The sequence below is a fragment of the Bos mutus genome, chromosome 10 (genome assembly GCF_027580195.1).
Source record: "Bos mutus isolate GX-2022 chromosome 10, NWIPB_WYAK_1.1, whole genome shotgun sequence".
Lineage (NCBI taxonomy): Eukaryota > Metazoa > Chordata > Mammalia > Artiodactyla > Bovidae > Bos > Bos mutus.
The window spans coordinates 47,624,612-47,641,909 of NC_091626.1; the positions used below are offsets into that span (position 1 = coordinate 47,624,612).

The following is a 17,298-nucleotide window of genomic DNA, read 5'->3' on the forward strand; positions in this document are numbered from 1 at the left end:
AAGTGTTTAATTTTATATTGAAGGCTTAATTCCTGAGACATTTTCTTGCAACATGAATTGTTCCATGACAGACCATTAAACAGGGTTCAGGAGAGGCCAACACTTCTATGAATGCTGCAAGCTGAACAAAGTAATCTTAAAAGTGGAAAATATTTAAACCTTGATTTCCAAACCAAATGAGTAAGATTTTTGAGTACTGCTTTCTGAGAAACATACTTAAAATATTTAAAAAGCTATTTTATTAAAGTATATATATTGAATTATTTGATCAAATACATAAAGTGCATTGTTTAACGCCATTGTGCTGGTCTTGTGCTAATTAATATTTACACAGAAGATATCTAAGAGGCACATCATGTAATTTTTATTACTGATAAAGAATGTGTACTGCCCAAAATCCTTGAGTACCTAAGTCTTAAAGCCTCTTGTAACTCATCATGCACGTATCAGTCGATTCTCAAGGGTTAATCTGTAAGACTTCCAATTTCAGATAGACATTCTCTGCCACGCTCTTAATCACCTGCTTCCTACCACCTAGTGAGTTCAAGGAATTTAGGTCATTTTTAACACTAGCTTAAGAAGAAAATACAGAAAACTCATAATGCAAACAACTATGGAACAAATTGCAAAATCAAACGTTTGCATTTCCCATAACATTCCATTTCTTTGTTGATATATAGTTAAAATTTAATTACCCTCAGCATTATTTAAAAACAGATGCATAAAACTTACTATTTTAGTAAATAGTAGAAGGAAAACATCTTAACAAAAATTATTCAACACAGCACTAATATGTTACTGATTCAGTAAGCATGCAAAAACTTCTGACAACTTCATGGGATGATTACAAGTTCTAGATTACTTTAGCTCCATAAACTCATAGGATAAATGTCCAAAAAACCCAACCTTTATCATTTAAAGATGCCTTATTTCAGAATTAACAAACAACCTAATACCTCTAGATTAAATCTGGACACCGTCTTCCACATGAAACCTGTCATAACATAGAAGTTACTGGTACACTGGCCATTCTTTCAGTGATGTAAGCCTGAGTAAGAAACAAGTGATATTAAATTATGGAAACTGGAAAAAAAAATTACTGTGATGGACTGGGGAGTGAATTTTTTACTCCAACAAATATGTATACACCAACAAACATACACACAATAGCACTGGCTAGCCATTAGTGTGGTTATCCTGAACATGTTTACAATATAAAATCCTGGCCAAGAAGAAAGTTGGCCCCAAACAGTAATGTAAGTATTTAAGAAACAATTTTTTTTCTTGCCTATCAAAGGTTTTTTAAGGTATAGTTGGCATCTACCTTTGATATTCTAAGATTTGATGGCAAGAGCTGACTTTTAATTATTCTAACAGGTTTAAAAATAACATATGACACTAAAGGAGTAAAACTTATAAGACCACACATTAGTTTCTTCTGGGATATTATCAGGTTAAATCTTTTCAGATTTAAAAACAAACGGAGTGACACTAAATTTTAATTTTGAGGATATTTAGAATTCACTGACACAGTTGTTCTGTGGTACTTACTATCATTAAACATAAATTCTCCAAATGGCACTATTTCAACTTTCCTAAAAATTCCAAAACTTAAACCTTTTCAAATCTCATCTAGTGATTCAAAGTGAAGTAAACACAACTTTTGAATCATTGGTTAATCCATGCTATTAAGGGCACACACTAGCTAGAAGATACATAGTAAAATTTAATTATCTAGAGTTAAGCAGAACTTCTAATACACTGATATTTAGAAAGTTAATTTCTGTATGTCTACATGAAGAAGTTTTTACAAATTATCCTACTTATAACTATCAAAATGAATATAGGATACTACCTGAGCAGGATTAGAAGGGGGGGAAAAAACCTAATACAAAGAAACAAAAACAAGCAAAGCCTCCAAAAAAAAAAGAAAGGTGGGGAGAGGAGATAAATTTTGAATTTTGGTCACACAATAGAAGACTAAAATCATTCAGCTTCAAGCTCTGAGACCTGACATCCAGCCTCTTGTTCTAAGTCCCTGTTCTAAGTATTTACACTTTGAAACAAAACAGTCAAAAGTCAATTCCTTAAAATGTTTTATGTCAATTATATCTAAAAACAAAACTATCAAAAAACACAAAAGCCAATTCCTTATGTTTTGTTACATCTAAGTTCAAAATGATGTTTATTTCCTTCCAAATGTTATAAATTCTACATAAAAATGAATAAATCTCATATAAAGAATGAAATTCCTAGCTTAACTAGAGATTTGTACACTCTAGTTTTTGCTTTTATATTTTAAATCAAATGAAAGTTTCTGAGGTTTATTTAAAGCAGTATTAGAGTAAGATTTGGAGAAGGCGATGGCACTCCACTCCAGTACTCTTGCCTGGAGAATCCCATGGATGGAGGAGCCTGGTGGGCTGCAGTCCATGGGGTCGTGAAGGGTCGGACACAACTGAGCGACTTCACTTTCACTTAGAGTTAAGATTATTTTTAAAAAGCAGGCTTGATAAACAAATGCTTAGAGTATTTCTAAGTCCTTACAAAAAAACGTAAGAGGAAAGTACCAAGCAAATACCTTTTTATTCTTGGAGTAAATTGACTGTTATTCTATACCAGCATAATCTGCTTCTCTGGACACCCTCATTCCCAGCCCCAATACAAAAGAAAAGTGTACTTACCTGAGTTTACTGAGGACTTATAAACACTACTGATTAAAAAAGAAAACTGCTTTATAAATGTTTACTATCATTGATATTTTAAATATAAGAAACAGCTATTTTTTAGTCCGTGACAAACTGGTATCCTATTATAAGGTGATAAAAAATACATTGCCCACAGTGTCACCCATGTAAAACAGGCTTCATTAAATCTATACTCCCATGTAAAATCAGATTCTTAGGAGTCTTGAAAGACACTATAACCTTTAGTTTGAAGGGACTCCTGTAATGAAAGCAATTCTTAGTACATTCATAAATATCTTTTAAAAAAGTTATATCACATCAGATGTAGAGAAAAATATTTAATCAACAACTGAAAAAATAATGTAAGAGCTAGAATGAGTAATGGAAATCCAGTTCCTGAAACAGTATCTATTCGTGGCAGCCGAAGATTACTGTGAAGTGAGTTTATCCAGGTTTAGAAGCAAAAAGAAATACAGTGTAAGCTACTTGTTATTTCAGTTCTCAGAAAAGAGGGCCAGATTTAATGAGCAACTTAAATACTAAGAATTTGCCAATTTTTACTTTTCTTAAATTTAGTTATATTTTAATAAGCAATCTCTAAGAGTTCACCTCTAAAAAATTGATGCACAAAAACACAGAAAATCTTCAAAGGGTGGGGGGGAATTTAACAAATAGTTTTAAATTAGGCTGTTAAGATTTACCAAAAACCTGTGTTTAAAAACAAATAGGGCAAGTGACTTAAAAGAAAAAGAACAAATCCATATTTAGGGAATACTAAATAAAGCCTATGTGATACATACAATTACAATAAATGAAAGATTATGCTGTAACCTTGGATAGTGTTAGATACTAACCCTAACTTCCCAAAAATAACAAGTGCATGCTTTCCCTCTAGAAGCTGGAAGATGCACCACTGCACACAGCAAAGATTCCACAGGAGAACTGGGCCTGTTACAACTTGGAGGATAGGGTTAAAGATTAAATCATATTTCAAATCCCATGAATTCTAATTCCATCAATTCAAACATAAACAAAGTCTTTTTTCCAATTATATCAGAGGCATACATATTTGAATACAGGTACAGAAACTTGTCATTTTTATTTGGGTAACAAGAGTTTCTAAATTATGTTGAAAAATAAATCCTAATTATGACCACTCCTGTTAAAAAAAAAAAAAAAAACTTTGCACATTTCCCACAAATGATTTATGCAAAAGAGAAGAAAATACACATAGTTTTATAATATCTTAAACTTTTTTATTCCCTACCAGAGACATTGTCTTTCATTTTCTTTCAGTTTTCTACATTTTCAAGTTGCACCTGTATTTAATACTGCTGTAATCTGCTAAAGACATTAACTGATTGCTCTCCTAGGTCTAAGGATTATATAGTTTTAGTATAAATATATATCACATATTTTCGTAAAATTTTGACAAAATCGAATAAGCATGCCTTGTTTTAAGTCCATGCTCCTTCCACTGTTTATAAAATCTGATTTAAAGATCAAAAATTCTTGGTTGTCATTCTTTAGCTATTAACAGTCTTCCTTAACTGCCACTCACTTCTTTTTTACATAATAACAAGCAATAGAAAAACCAAAGAAATTATCTTAATCTTAGTTCTTCCTTTGACACTATAAAATAATGTGAACTTTGTTTTTTTTTAAATGAAACAAATACATCCAAAACTCAATACATTCAAATGAGCTGTGTCTCCTTTTAGGTTATCACCTTCAAAGGCCACAGTTCATTCTCCTAACTATGCTACCACTGCTCAAAATATCTTTAAAACTCTTTTGGGATCGCCTTCAAAGCCAGTTGCATATTCCTACTATTACCTCAAAGATTTAATTTTTGGAAACAGTAAGACATTTGGTGCCAAATAATGGTTAACTATAGAACAATCAGGGCTTCCCAGGTAGTGCTAGTGGTAAAGAATCTGCCTGCTAATACAGGAGATGCAAGAGTCACGGGTTCAATCCCTAGGTCTCCAGGAAGAGCCTCTGGAGGAGGAAATGGCAACCCACTCCAGTACTCTTGCCTGGAGAATCCCATGGACAGAGGAGCCTGGCGGGTTGCAGTCCATGGGGTCGTAAAAGAGTTGGACATGACTGAGCACAGCACAGCACAGCACACAGAACAAAAGTTGGATAATACTTTTTTAACAATTATGTAATCATAAAGTTAACAGTGTGTGACTTAAATTAGCTCTGAATGCAATTCTCAAAGAGTAAAACCCAAGAGGTTTTGAGCAATGGTAGATTGCTGGAATTAGGAAATAATTTTCCAGCATGATCACTATGCAGGGTAACATTCATTTAGCTGTCTATATTCTGGCATATTTGTTTAAAGTGAACATTCTGAGTTAGAATCTTTTAAAAAGGAGTATCATTCTTTAAAAACAAAATTATTCCTTTAAAGTATCACTGTCAAAGTTAAGTACTATGCAAGTTTTTTGTTAGAAACTAATTCTCCTTATCAATAAAGACTACTTTTAAAAACTTGAAAGCAAATAACCAACTTATTTACTTCCAGGCTTTTTAAAATTATTAAGTGAAGAAAAATAATTTGACATTTCTAAGGTACTAAAAAACAAAACAAAAACCCCACATGTAATAAAAACACATCAAGAACCAAACTACAATTTCTGAGCTGCACTGTTTATTTTGCTGCTTGAAACCTAAGTGACAGTATGCCACTATAATTATGGGGTTTCATCTAAACCTTTACTACACTGCAGGTACAGAAATATACGGACACATTTTTGGAGAATTGACATTTTGCAAAATGCAGCAAACATTTTAATTTATACATGAGAAAAGGAAGTGTTCAAAAGGGGATGCATTTCAAGTTATTGCAGGTTATTTGTGAGAGAATTTCTGCAGGTAAAACATGTTTAAATTTAACCAACAGTAGCGTGTCAGTGTATTTAAAATCATGACAAAAATCTTCTCTCTGGTCATGTTGCCCACGACAAATTACTATGATGTTGTATGTTTTAGGGCAAGATGTCAATACAGCATAAATCCCATGGCATTTTGGTTTTCTTCTGGAGATTAAAGCTGTTTTTTTTTCTTGGGATAAATGCAGCAGCAAAACACAAACCAGTTGATCAAAAAAAGCACTTCTGCCATAACTCCAATAATTTTCAGGACACATCAACCGACAGTAGTTTTGCCATTCCCAGTTCTTTTAAGGGTTACATCTCTGCACTGTTGCCTTAAGTATGTCTGTAAAAGCTGTTCTCTGTTAAGCCAGTTTACTGACTACAGCCTGGTTGAGAGAATTTAGTTGGTTGGTCCATTTATCTAGTGCAGTATATCGGGCACCACCCCTCTTCTGATGATCCAGTTCAAGGAGCTGGTTGACTTGATCAATTCGGCCATGTATAGTGCTGGAAATAAATAAAAGATGACATGTCTACAAACCATTTTCACTAAACGTATCTTTTGGACTTTATAAAATAGTCACAATATCAATAAATGCAAAAACAAAACAAAAAAACCCCCCCTGCAGTCTACATTAAATGGTTGCATTCAGCATTAACATTCATTAGCTTATTCAAACTTTAGGCAGAAACCAGACTTCAGCTACCTTTCATCAATTTCACTGAAAGAACCAACAGACATATACTTACCCAATTAATCAAGAGCAAATGTAACATGAGAAGCTTTAAAAATAACATTTCTTGCCTTTAAGAAAGATACCATTTCCAAAGTAACAGATATCATATCTTATACTTCAAAAATGAAATAATACTATTCATTAAATAATTATCTAGCTGTATAGATGGGTCAGGGGCTTCCCAGGTAGCTCAGTGATAAAGAACCCTCCTACCAATGCAGGAGACATGAGACATAGGGACACAGGTTCAATCCCTGGGTGGGGAAGATGCCCTGGAGAAGGAAATGGCAGCCCACTCTAGTATTCTTGCCTAGAGAATCCCATGGACAGAGGAGCCTGGCGGGCTACAGTCCATAGGGTCGCAAAGAGTCGGACACAACTGAAGCAACTGAGCAGGCAGGCATATAGGGTCATACACTGAATGAGAAATCTTTTGAAAAGTCATTTAGAACTTTTTAAAGATTATGTGCTTAATATGATCAGTCATTTATAAAAAGCCATCACATACAAGTATCTCTTTCAATAGAAAACTACAGCCAAAGGGTGCTTTTTATGAAAACTTAAGAATTCAACTGCTACCTTTGCCATCATTATTCAAACTTTATGTCCTAAACATTTTGCGGAAAAAAAAAATAGTCAAGTACTTACTTATCCAATATGCACTGCACCAGCAAGCTCTCCACATCAGCTACATCTATGTTTAACTCCTAAGACAAAAGACTCATTATAATTCTACTAATTAACTTTTTAGAGGACTTTATGATTCTATATAAATATTATTTTAAATTCGTTTCTATCACTTAAAAAAGAGAAAAGTTAAAACAAATTTCATTATCTGTTCAAAATACTGAGAACACAGGTCTGATAAAATTTTGCTCTGTTAACTTTAGAAGTATATTCCTACTTTAATTTTATTGTGGCTGGGGTTAACAATATACATCAGTTATGTATTTCAGCCACTACTTTCTCTCTTACAATATTACTGATGGTGAAGGAATCTTTAAAATGAAATGTAATGACTCTTTATTTCTCATTTCTTTTAACTCAATTTATATCAGGAAAACAGAAAAATTCACATTAAAAGGAAAAACCTTGAGTTATGCTATATTTTATAAAATATTGCTACCAAGAATAACTCTTTTAAATATACACTGCATTTATAAATATAAATTATAAGGAATAGAAGTACCTTAGAAATAAAAGGAATATGTATTCTTGTGTAAGGCTTAATTAATTTTATAAGCACTTGTGTTCTGATGTTTCGCAAAAGCTCTGAAAGACAAAAGTTAAAATAATACATTTATATTTACTAGTTTGTGTATCTTTATGAATCACTATGTACATCTAAATTGTATTAATTAACTGTATCATTTATCTTCTTAAAACATGTCTCTCTGTCCAGTGAGGGAATAAGCAATTTATATCTAAAAACATTTGAGTTCAACAGATGTACCACAGGATTAGAGGCTCTCTTTCACATAAGTTTTTCTTGTTTCCATCTCTCTGATTTTGCTCATGTTGTAATACTATTTGAAATATCCTCTTGCATTCTTAATTAACACTTCACTGCTCATCATTTCCTCTGTAATTTCCTCTTTCAAGAAGCTCTAATTTATACCAACTAGTCAAGTTCCTTACTTTATGCTCTCTCATAAACTAGAATACTACATTTTATAAAGTAATTCTGTAATTTTTCCCAGTTCTTCATTTACAGTATCCTTTACAAAAAAAAAAAAAAATAGGAGCTCAGGCACAAGGCTTCTGTATTTTTTTTATACCCACAAAATATAGTATTCGCTGTTCAAATAAGAACTTTGTCTGTTGAGTGAAAGAGAAAGGAAGGTGAGGAACAAAAGAATATTACTTCTGAAGTATTCTTTGGATTTTCTTAATGCATCTGGCATTTAAGCATTTGAATGAATTGTTCCAGTTATTAAAAACCCTCAAATAGCTCCATAACAGGTAGGAACACTGGAGGTATAAGTGGCTCTAGAACAAAGAGACAATTTTTATCTTTGTTAATTAGAACTTATTAAAAATCTCATACATTTGTTGTTACATACCTTTTCAAAATTAGTGCATCTTAGCATTATCTATAGCAGGCTGTTTCAAAGCTTCTGCTGTCAAAAATAAATCCTAAAAATTTACTTTGAACCTAAGCGTCAGTAAGAAACATGCAATAATATCTAAATCAGAAGGCAAAAGTGACAGCCTCCTTTTAAATGAAATGGACATCATGTAGAATTTAATTACATCAATAACATGAAATTACCTACTGACGTCTTTAAAACAGTTTTATAATTTTAAGGAATATTTTATTCTATGACAGCATTTAGAAACAAGTCTGTATTTTGCAATAAACAGAAGAAAAATGCCTTAATTCCATGTAGGTCCATTAAGTATTGTCTGATAGTAGCAAAGAAAGTAACAGAATTCAGTCAGAAGAAGACATATACCTTCAATGTGTTCTCTTATGAAAGGATCATCCATGATGTTGCTGTGATTTGTTTTTAGAATCTTTTCAAATTCAGTGATGTCATTATTCTGATAGGCACTAACAAAAAAGAAAAGCATAAATTTTGTCAAACATGAAGAAGTCATATATTAAATCAGATAATCCAAAGAGCCTGTTTCTCAATTTTTATATGAAAAATCTAAATTACAGTTTCTGTCATGGAAATTAGAATTAAACACACACAGATCCTTCTGAAAACGAATTTTCTTTAAATGCATTTAGTTTTATAAAAGAAAGACAAATTATGTGGGGTTATATGTTATACACAGCTAATTAAAACCTCAGTCTTAGCATTGTTAAGAACTGACAAATATTTAGTAACTGTTTAATGCTTGATGCTTTTAAGTTAAATTGTGCATTTAATCTCCAAGAAACCAGGTTTCATGTATACTACTGAATGGAGGAGTCTGAATATAAGACAGTATATCCTCTCTGAAGTTTACTCATAAATTCAGCTTCCTTAATTTTTATCTTCTAGCAAGGTACCAGCAACTGCCAAAACTTCTTAAAGGGAACATTTGATTCTCAACTCTCTTTAGCCTTAAAATTCCAGTGAACTATACAGCAGAAATACTGGTGGCAGATAACTAGTGGCAAATGGGATACACACACAAAGCAGAGAGTGATGGACACTGCTGCAGAAGGTCAAAGGCTGATTTATGTTCATGATTGTCTGAGGTATCTACTACCTACTCTCTGAGGCACTATGGGGACTGCTAAAGGTGCTGAGAAGGAAGAAGCCAACCTTCTGGAAATGGCACCATTGTCTGCTTTGTATGTAACACATATCATCAGCCACTCTGCAAGCCCTCTGCTGTGCTTCCATCTGTTGGGTCGCAATGTAACTTCATGTTAGGGGCAGGTGATTCAACTGCTTCAACAGGAATTATTTTCCTCTAGTCTGCTGGCAACTGACTAGGAAGATAAAATTAGGAAGCATTACTTTTCTTACCTACCCCAAATATATTACTGTAATATACTACAGGAGGATATATTCAAATAGTGAAAACACTTGCACACACAGATATTTTAACAAAGACACATTCTTCCACTGTTTAAGTGGCTTAAAAAAGAACCTTATACAAAACATGGGACACCACGGGCTACTTCTTTTAAAATTTATTATTAAAATAAGTTTTAGAGTTCCAATACAAAGGCTTCTCTGGAGTAAACTGAGATAAGGTCTGACAAATCAGTACTTTAATCCATTTAATGCATTAACCAATTTAATCTGAACAAAATACTAATGTCCAGGGATATACTTTCCTGCAATATTTCTTTAAGAGTTTTCAAGTTAAACTTGTCACTTAGAAATTTAACCTAGTTTTTTTTGAAGTATTATGAAATTAATCTCTAACCAAATAATCTCTTAATGTGGCCAAATGTAAATAGAATAAACTGTTTGAAATAAAGACAAAGAAATTGTCTTTTGAGCTTAAACAATATAATGAAATAGGCTATAAGTATATAAAATTTACATTTAGGTGACTTGTAATTTATCACCCAACAGTACTTTCTTAATTAAAAAAAAAAAAAAAAAGACTATTAAGAGAATGTCTGGTCATCTAAATTACCTATATATATCTGAAAACAAACAAAAAAACTCAACCCTGCCTCATACCCCTAACTACACTCTTCCTGTCTTAGTGAACTAAGCTGTATAGTCTAGAACAATGGACTTGAAACCCAGTAAGTCTCTTTCCTAGTTTTCTACAAAGAAAGCACAATAAATCATAGGCTACATTTATTCCTGGTCCAAAGAAACATTTTTCTTGCTCATTGATTTCTTTTACAAAAACGTCTTCTTTTCTAGGCTTTTGCTTGGTTTTTCTTTTTTTCTTTGATGGCAGGTTTTTCAGTATTAGCCATCATTAGTCATATCTTTCTCCACAGAAGGCAACAATAAATCCTTAGGTTTCCTACCAGTATGACCCTTCTGCTGCTCCTTACATTAGGAAATTAGCTGAGGCAAAAAGTGATTTTTTTATCTTGTCAATTAAGCAAATATAAAGTAAACAAACTGTCTCACTGCAAATTCTTGACTTACGTAGACCAATTCATAATTTCATTTTGGATTAAGGCACGTAGAAACTGTAACACTGTGAAATTGTTTTAAAACCTCTATAGCTTTCTACTGAGAAACAGTATGTGTATACACACACAAAGATAATGAGAAAAAAAAGCAGTAAATACTTACAAAATCTTGTGACTAATAGAAACAGTATAATCAATGACTTCAAAAATTTTACAAACTTTCGTATACTTCAAGTCAAAATAATACGTTGAGTATTAACTGAATTCTGTAAAATTCTCTCTGCTCTCTTCTTTATTCACTGCTTTAAGGTAATTTACCTTGACTGAAATATTAAATCTTACCTTACTAAATTCGTCATTGCTAGAATTTCTGGATCGTTTTTGTAAGGTTTGGCCTGGTTAGAGAAAAAAAAACAAAACAATTAACTATGTACATGTACAAAGAAAGAATAACATTTATTTTCACAAGAGACAGCTGACAGAAATGAACAATTAGAGCACAAACATACCTCCTGTGAGTCAAATGGATTTATTCCCGATTTCATTAGCATATTTGCTAAGACTAAATATTTTAAGCAAGTGGTTCGTCTTGGACTTCCTGATTCATCGTAATTCTTAAAGGCTTCAAAAAAATCAGTGTGTGCCTTTTCAAATTCACCTTCTCTCAAGTGCATTTTACCACCACATTCTGTAAAGAATAAAACAGGAGAAAAGAGGACATTTTCAGTTCTATAATAATAGAAGATTGACCACTTCATAAAAATCAAATGAAAACTATTTCAGTAGCTTCTAGTCTTTTAATTCTATAACCTGAAGAGTCCTAGCTCCTGAAGTGGACAAAGGGCACATACTGAATTCTAAAAACCAAGCTCTTCATTAAACATCAGCCAAACAAGCATTTGCAAATCTTTATTCTCAGTTGAAATAGAAAGTAATTTTATCAAAATTACAATGAGGTGGACTTCCCTGGTGCTCCAAGTGGGTAGGAATCTGCCTGCCAATGCAGGGGACACGGGTATGATCCCTGGTCTGGGAAGATTCCACATGCTGCAGAGAAACTAAACCCATGCTACCACAACTACAGAGCCTGAGCTCTAGAGCCTGTGAGCTCCAACTATCGAGCCCACGTGCTACAGCTACGTAAGCCCGTGTGCTTAGAGCCTGTGCTCTGCAGCAGGAGAAGCCCACGCACCACAATGAATAGTAGCCCCAGACTTGCTGCAACTAGAGAAAGCATGTGAACAGCAACAAAGACCCAGAGAAACCAAAAATCATAAATAAAGATCAATAAGAGTAATAAGAAATTTTTGAAACAAAACTACAATGAAGTACCAAACTCATACCGGTCAGAATGGCCATCATTAAAAAGTCTACAAATAACAAATACTGTAGAAGGTGTGGAGAAAAGAGAACCCTCCTACACTGTTTTAGTCGTAAAAATAATATAAGTTATTTTAATGTAATGTAAGTTATTACAACTAATTTAAGTTGGTATAGTCACTATGGAGAATAGTATGGAGGTTCCTCAGAAAACTGAAAATAGAATTACTATATATGATCCAGCAATACCACTCCTGGGCATGTATCTAGGCAAAACTATAATTCAAAAAGATACATGACCCCTATGTTTACAGCAGCACTATTCACAATAGCCAAGACATGGAAACAACCTAAATGTACACTGACAGATGAATGTATAAAGAAGATGTGATACATACATACAATGGAATATTAGCCATAAAAAAAGAACAAAATAATGCCATTCGCTGCAACATGGATGCAACTAGAGTTTATCATACTAAGCAAAGTAAGCCAGAAAGACAAATACCGTATGATATCACTTATATAAAATAAAGCCACAAATGAACCTATCTACAAAACAGACTCACTGACATAGAGAACAGACATGTGGTTGCCAAGAAGGAGTAGGGGGGAGGGAGTCTGGGATTAATAGATGCATACTATTACATACAGAATAGATAAACAACAAGGTTCTATCGTATAGCACAGGTAACTATAAACAATATCCTGTGATAAACCATAATGGAAAAGACTATAAAAAATATGTATATATATGTATAACTGAGTCACTTGCTATACAGCAGAAATTAACACATTGTAAATCAATAATATTTCAGTAAAAAAATCACTAAAACAGAAGGTAATTTTATATACAATTCAAGAACAGAACTTCTGATGGTGAATTTTCAATTAGTAATTTACTGATATAAATTTCAAAAAGACAAAAATTCATCCTAATTCCTTACTAAGACTAGATCATTTCATTTGACTTTACTACTTTGCCATTTATTTTCACTAAAATAGAAACAACCTTCAGAGTTAATCAGTCATAATCCAAGGACATCTTGATTATCTTCCCATAGCACTGCCCAACCTTTGCAAACCAAACTTGCCTCTGATAACTCCCATGATCAATGGATGAGGGATGGCAGACTTGATGTGAAGTGACTGTTCATAGAGTGCTTTAAGTTTTTTGTTATTTTTCTGTGCCGTGTACATTTGAATTTCCAAAGCATATATTTCTAATAACTGTGTGCCTTTTTTCAGGTCATCTTCTCCATCATCAGTCTAGGAAAACAAATAATGAAAATCCAGTCAAGACAGAATTCAGAGTCAACAGAGTGGTTTTTGAGCTAGCCTGAGAACCTTACATTTATGATACTAATTCTGTGGGAAAATGAATTACAAATTTCAACTGGCACCTAGATTACTAAGAATATGACCTTCAATGGCCAAAAAGGAACCCACATGGCCTTTGTACTTTACAGTTATTTGATAAGGAGGGTTTTTTTAATGTACCAAAGTTGCAATGTTTTGCTTTATCCAGGAGATTATTTGTAGTCTTCCCCAAATCTTCACAACCACTTTAGATGCACTGATTCAATCAAAGCACTTTGTGCCTTCAATCAAGTGCCTTCCTAGTGCCAGGTGGTCAGTCTACCTTGGGGGAAATACGAAGTTAAATAAGCCAATGTCCTGGTCTCAAAAAGTTCACAATATAGAAGACCAATATGCCACCAGATAAGTTATAATATAAATGATAATAATTCTAGCTGAAGCATCAATGAAGTTCCAAGGATGGAAGAGAAGATTAATTCTCTTGGGGGATGTCAAAGGAATAACAAAGGTGGTGACAAAGGTGAGTTTGTCTTTGAAAGATGATCAACAGCCCACAAACACAAGCTGTGAAAAACAGAATATGGTTGACAGATAATCATAAATATCAAGCACTGACATACACAAAGCCAAATATTATTTATTGGGTCTTCTAACTTTAAACTTTCCTTTAGTTATCCACTAACAAAACACAACCAGACTAAGAAATATGATATGTAAGACAATCTGTATGTTCAGATTATCATGCATTTCTCCTATGCTTTAATGTAATTTACAATCCAGATAGTATTTCCCTTATGTTACAAAATAAACCAAGCAAAAACTTCTCCAGATTTCATATTCCTTATGTATATACTGAAAGACTTTCAGTTAGAAATGCCTTCTCTACGATTTTCATTTCACGTGGAACTGAATACACAGCTGTTTATGCATCAGACTAAGCCCTCCTTAAGAATGTGTAGATAAAAAACAATCCATAACTGACTGATTTGCCTTATAAACCCAAACTATTATGAAAACATTTTCATGTTTTTTATAAAAACCAAAAAAGGTAACATTATTAAATGAAAATATGTGAAGATGATTTAGAACACTTTTCTGATCAACCTTTTCCTCATTCACAGAAATAAAATATATAAATAATAGTACATAGTATGAAAAACAATAATGTTCAAAAGATTCTCTATTGGATATGGATCTGTATATGTGCATTTTTAAAGCTAGTTGATAAAAGTTTACATGTTTTTATACATTTAAATCATTAAAATCAACCTGCAACATGATCTTGATAAAAAAGTACATGGCACTGAAAGAGCATAAACATATTTAAAACAGCATTTCTATTTAATATTTGAACTAATATCAAGTAATTTATTGATCAAGACAAAAAACGAAATACAAAATTACAGCTCACACTTAAAAGTTACAGAGGTGTACTATGGCTACACAAGTTTATAATTTAAATGAAAAACCCAGTACCTCCATCTCCCTAGTCACAGTTAGGCGCTTGATGACATGTAGCTGATGCAACCATATTGGAAAGCACAGATAGAATGCTTCTAACATCACATGAAGTTCTACAGGACAGTGTTGTTACAGAGGATTCATACACGAAAACTAAGAGTATAAAATATCTTTAAAATGTATGTCTACAACATCCTTTCTGATTTTCATAGGGTGTATAACTAAATATGAAATGCTTATTATTCTTAATGACTGGTCTGTTTATTGATACTTATGCCTCATTCTTCAAAAATAAGGACTGAAATTATGATTAACAGAGGAAGTAATGTAATAGTCAGAAAAAATTAGCTTTCTGGTAACTTATTTTCCAAATTTTATTTTTGCGATGATGCTTGAAAATATCCCTAAGCAATGTTTCCAATATAATTTTTTCTTATCAAGAAATAGTACAAAAAAAATAAAAGAAAAGCTACCTGGCAGGACTGATGTAACTGGCGTAAAATTTTTTGAAGTTTTCCATATTCCTCTCGTTCTAAATATAATTTCCCCAGCTGTAAAAAAATAAACTTATTAGAATTAAAAGATTTCAACAGGAGAAGGTATATCTTTAGAGTTTATCAAGGATGCCCACCCACTCTTCAAAAGAAAAAAAAGTGATTATTACTGTTACCTTTGTGTTTGTCTTAAACCACAGTCTGTCATTCTTAGCATCTTTCAAAGCTTCCAGTGTTGTTTCATAGAATTCCTGCAGTAAATCCATCTGACATAAAAAATCAGAATTCTATAATTGTAAACAGCAAATTTGTACCTGTTAATAAAGTTAATTTGAGCAAACCAAAAGTGCATCTTTGAACTTTAATATACATAAGATACACTAGCTGTATCTTAACTGAATGTCTGTGACAGTCCACAAAATTAACAAAACCTTAGCAAAAGTACAGACCAAATTTACAAAAAGTGCCAACATGTGTTTTTATACATTTAAAATAAAACCCAGAAAATGTCTAATGCTCTAATAGTATAGGTTTGTCCTTTCAAATCTAATAACTCATTTTATGTTAGCAAAGGAAATGGCAAGCACAAGAATTGTGTGCGTGCTCAGTTGCTCAGTAGTGTCCAACTCTGAGACTCCATTGTTTATTATGAATGGATGTATCTTATGCACTCAACTCTTATTTGGGAACTACTATGTGGCAAACTGGAGAAGGCAATGGCACCCTACTCCAGTACTCTTGCCTGGAGAATCCCAGGGACGGGGGAGCATGGTGGGCTGCCGTCTACGGGGTTGCACAGAGTCGACTTGGCAGAAGCAGCAGAAGCATGTGGCAAACACTAAGTAAGCTGCTAAAGAAGCAAACGATAAGCCTCTTTCCTCAAAATTCTTCTATAAATGTGACTAATCAATTAACTGGACTACAAATTTTTAAGTTACTGATAAACTGCTGGAGTTGAGGGGAGGGAAAAGTTAAGCACAATTTTAGCTTTGTCTAACACCATCAGTTCACTGTCTGAATATGACTTTTTTAATGGAAATTGCCATTTGTTTTGCATTATGATAAGCTCCTCTGTCCCCTCCTCCCACTTCTGGCTCTACCTTTGTGTGAATACCTGATTCTCCACATATTTAACAGGATCAGGGGGTAAGAGGGCATGGCAACAGGTGAGTCTGATACTTTCAGTAAAGGCTGCCTATTTATTCATGACTGTCGATTGCACAGTCAGTAAGTGCTGCACAACTAATATCTATACTTACTTTCAAAAGACAAAAAGCTTACATATAACAGCATGAAGCAACACACAATCTTGCTGAAAATTACTTAGTTCTGCCCCCCACCATCTGACATAATATTTAAAAATAACATACAAAAAATATTATGATGTGACGTGTTTGTAAAACTCAGGAAACATTTTTCCACTTAAGAAAAGCCCCAATATATTGGGAAGCCCTGAATTAGTGCCATGAAGTGTTAATGTTCTAAACATAATTTTATCTTCCTCTATTTCCATTACATATATTTTAGATATAAAAATGATAAACTTCAAGAAATAAAAATGACATTTCGTAGAAAAGACAGAATGAAAGACTAGTTCTGAGGTGAACATTTTTTGAGTATGAAAAGTATCAAATGTTCTGAGAAATGCTAAGTGATACAGAAAATACTTCTTGTGCTCAAATATCATGGCATAGTAAAGCTGAAACTTAGGACTATGTTGCTTAGAAGAATATGAACAAATAATCCAATTGAAATTATTTTAGCAATAAACTAAAATCATCATTGCTTTTCTTAATAATCAAAAACTAAAATAATGAAAGCACTATCATTTCTCATGTCCACTGT

General features: G+C 33.0%; 1 protein-coding gene across 2 annotated transcripts in view; it reads right to left on the minus strand.

Moving 5' to 3' along the window:
• Positions 1 to 3,767: 3,767 nt before the first annotated feature.
• COPS2 (COP9 signalosome subunit 2) overlaps positions 3,768 to 17,298 on the minus strand; it is a 32,420-nt gene continuing 18,889 nt past the window's right edge. Inside the window, exons 5-13 of one of the 2 annotated variants that reach the window (XM_005892151.2) lie at positions 15,630 to 15,719; positions 15,433 to 15,510; positions 13,273 to 13,447; positions 11,368 to 11,546; positions 11,201 to 11,253; positions 8,766 to 8,863; positions 7,499 to 7,581; positions 6,958 to 7,016; positions 3,768 to 6,079 (exon numbers count right to left, since the gene is read on the minus strand). In XM_005892151.2, coding sequence (XP_005892213.1) covers positions 5,935 to 6,079; positions 6,958 to 7,016; positions 7,499 to 7,581; positions 8,766 to 8,863; positions 11,201 to 11,253; positions 11,368 to 11,546; positions 13,273 to 13,447; positions 15,433 to 15,510; positions 15,630 to 15,719 — 960 coding nt within the window. In that variant the 3' untranslated portion in view covers positions 3,768 to 5,934. Of the gene's footprint in view, positions 6,080 to 6,957; positions 7,017 to 7,498; positions 7,582 to 8,765; positions 8,864 to 11,200; positions 11,254 to 11,367; positions 11,547 to 13,272; positions 13,448 to 15,432; positions 15,511 to 15,629; positions 15,741 to 17,298 lie in introns of both variants that reach the window. The other variant, XM_005892150.3, reaches the window with a different exon arrangement.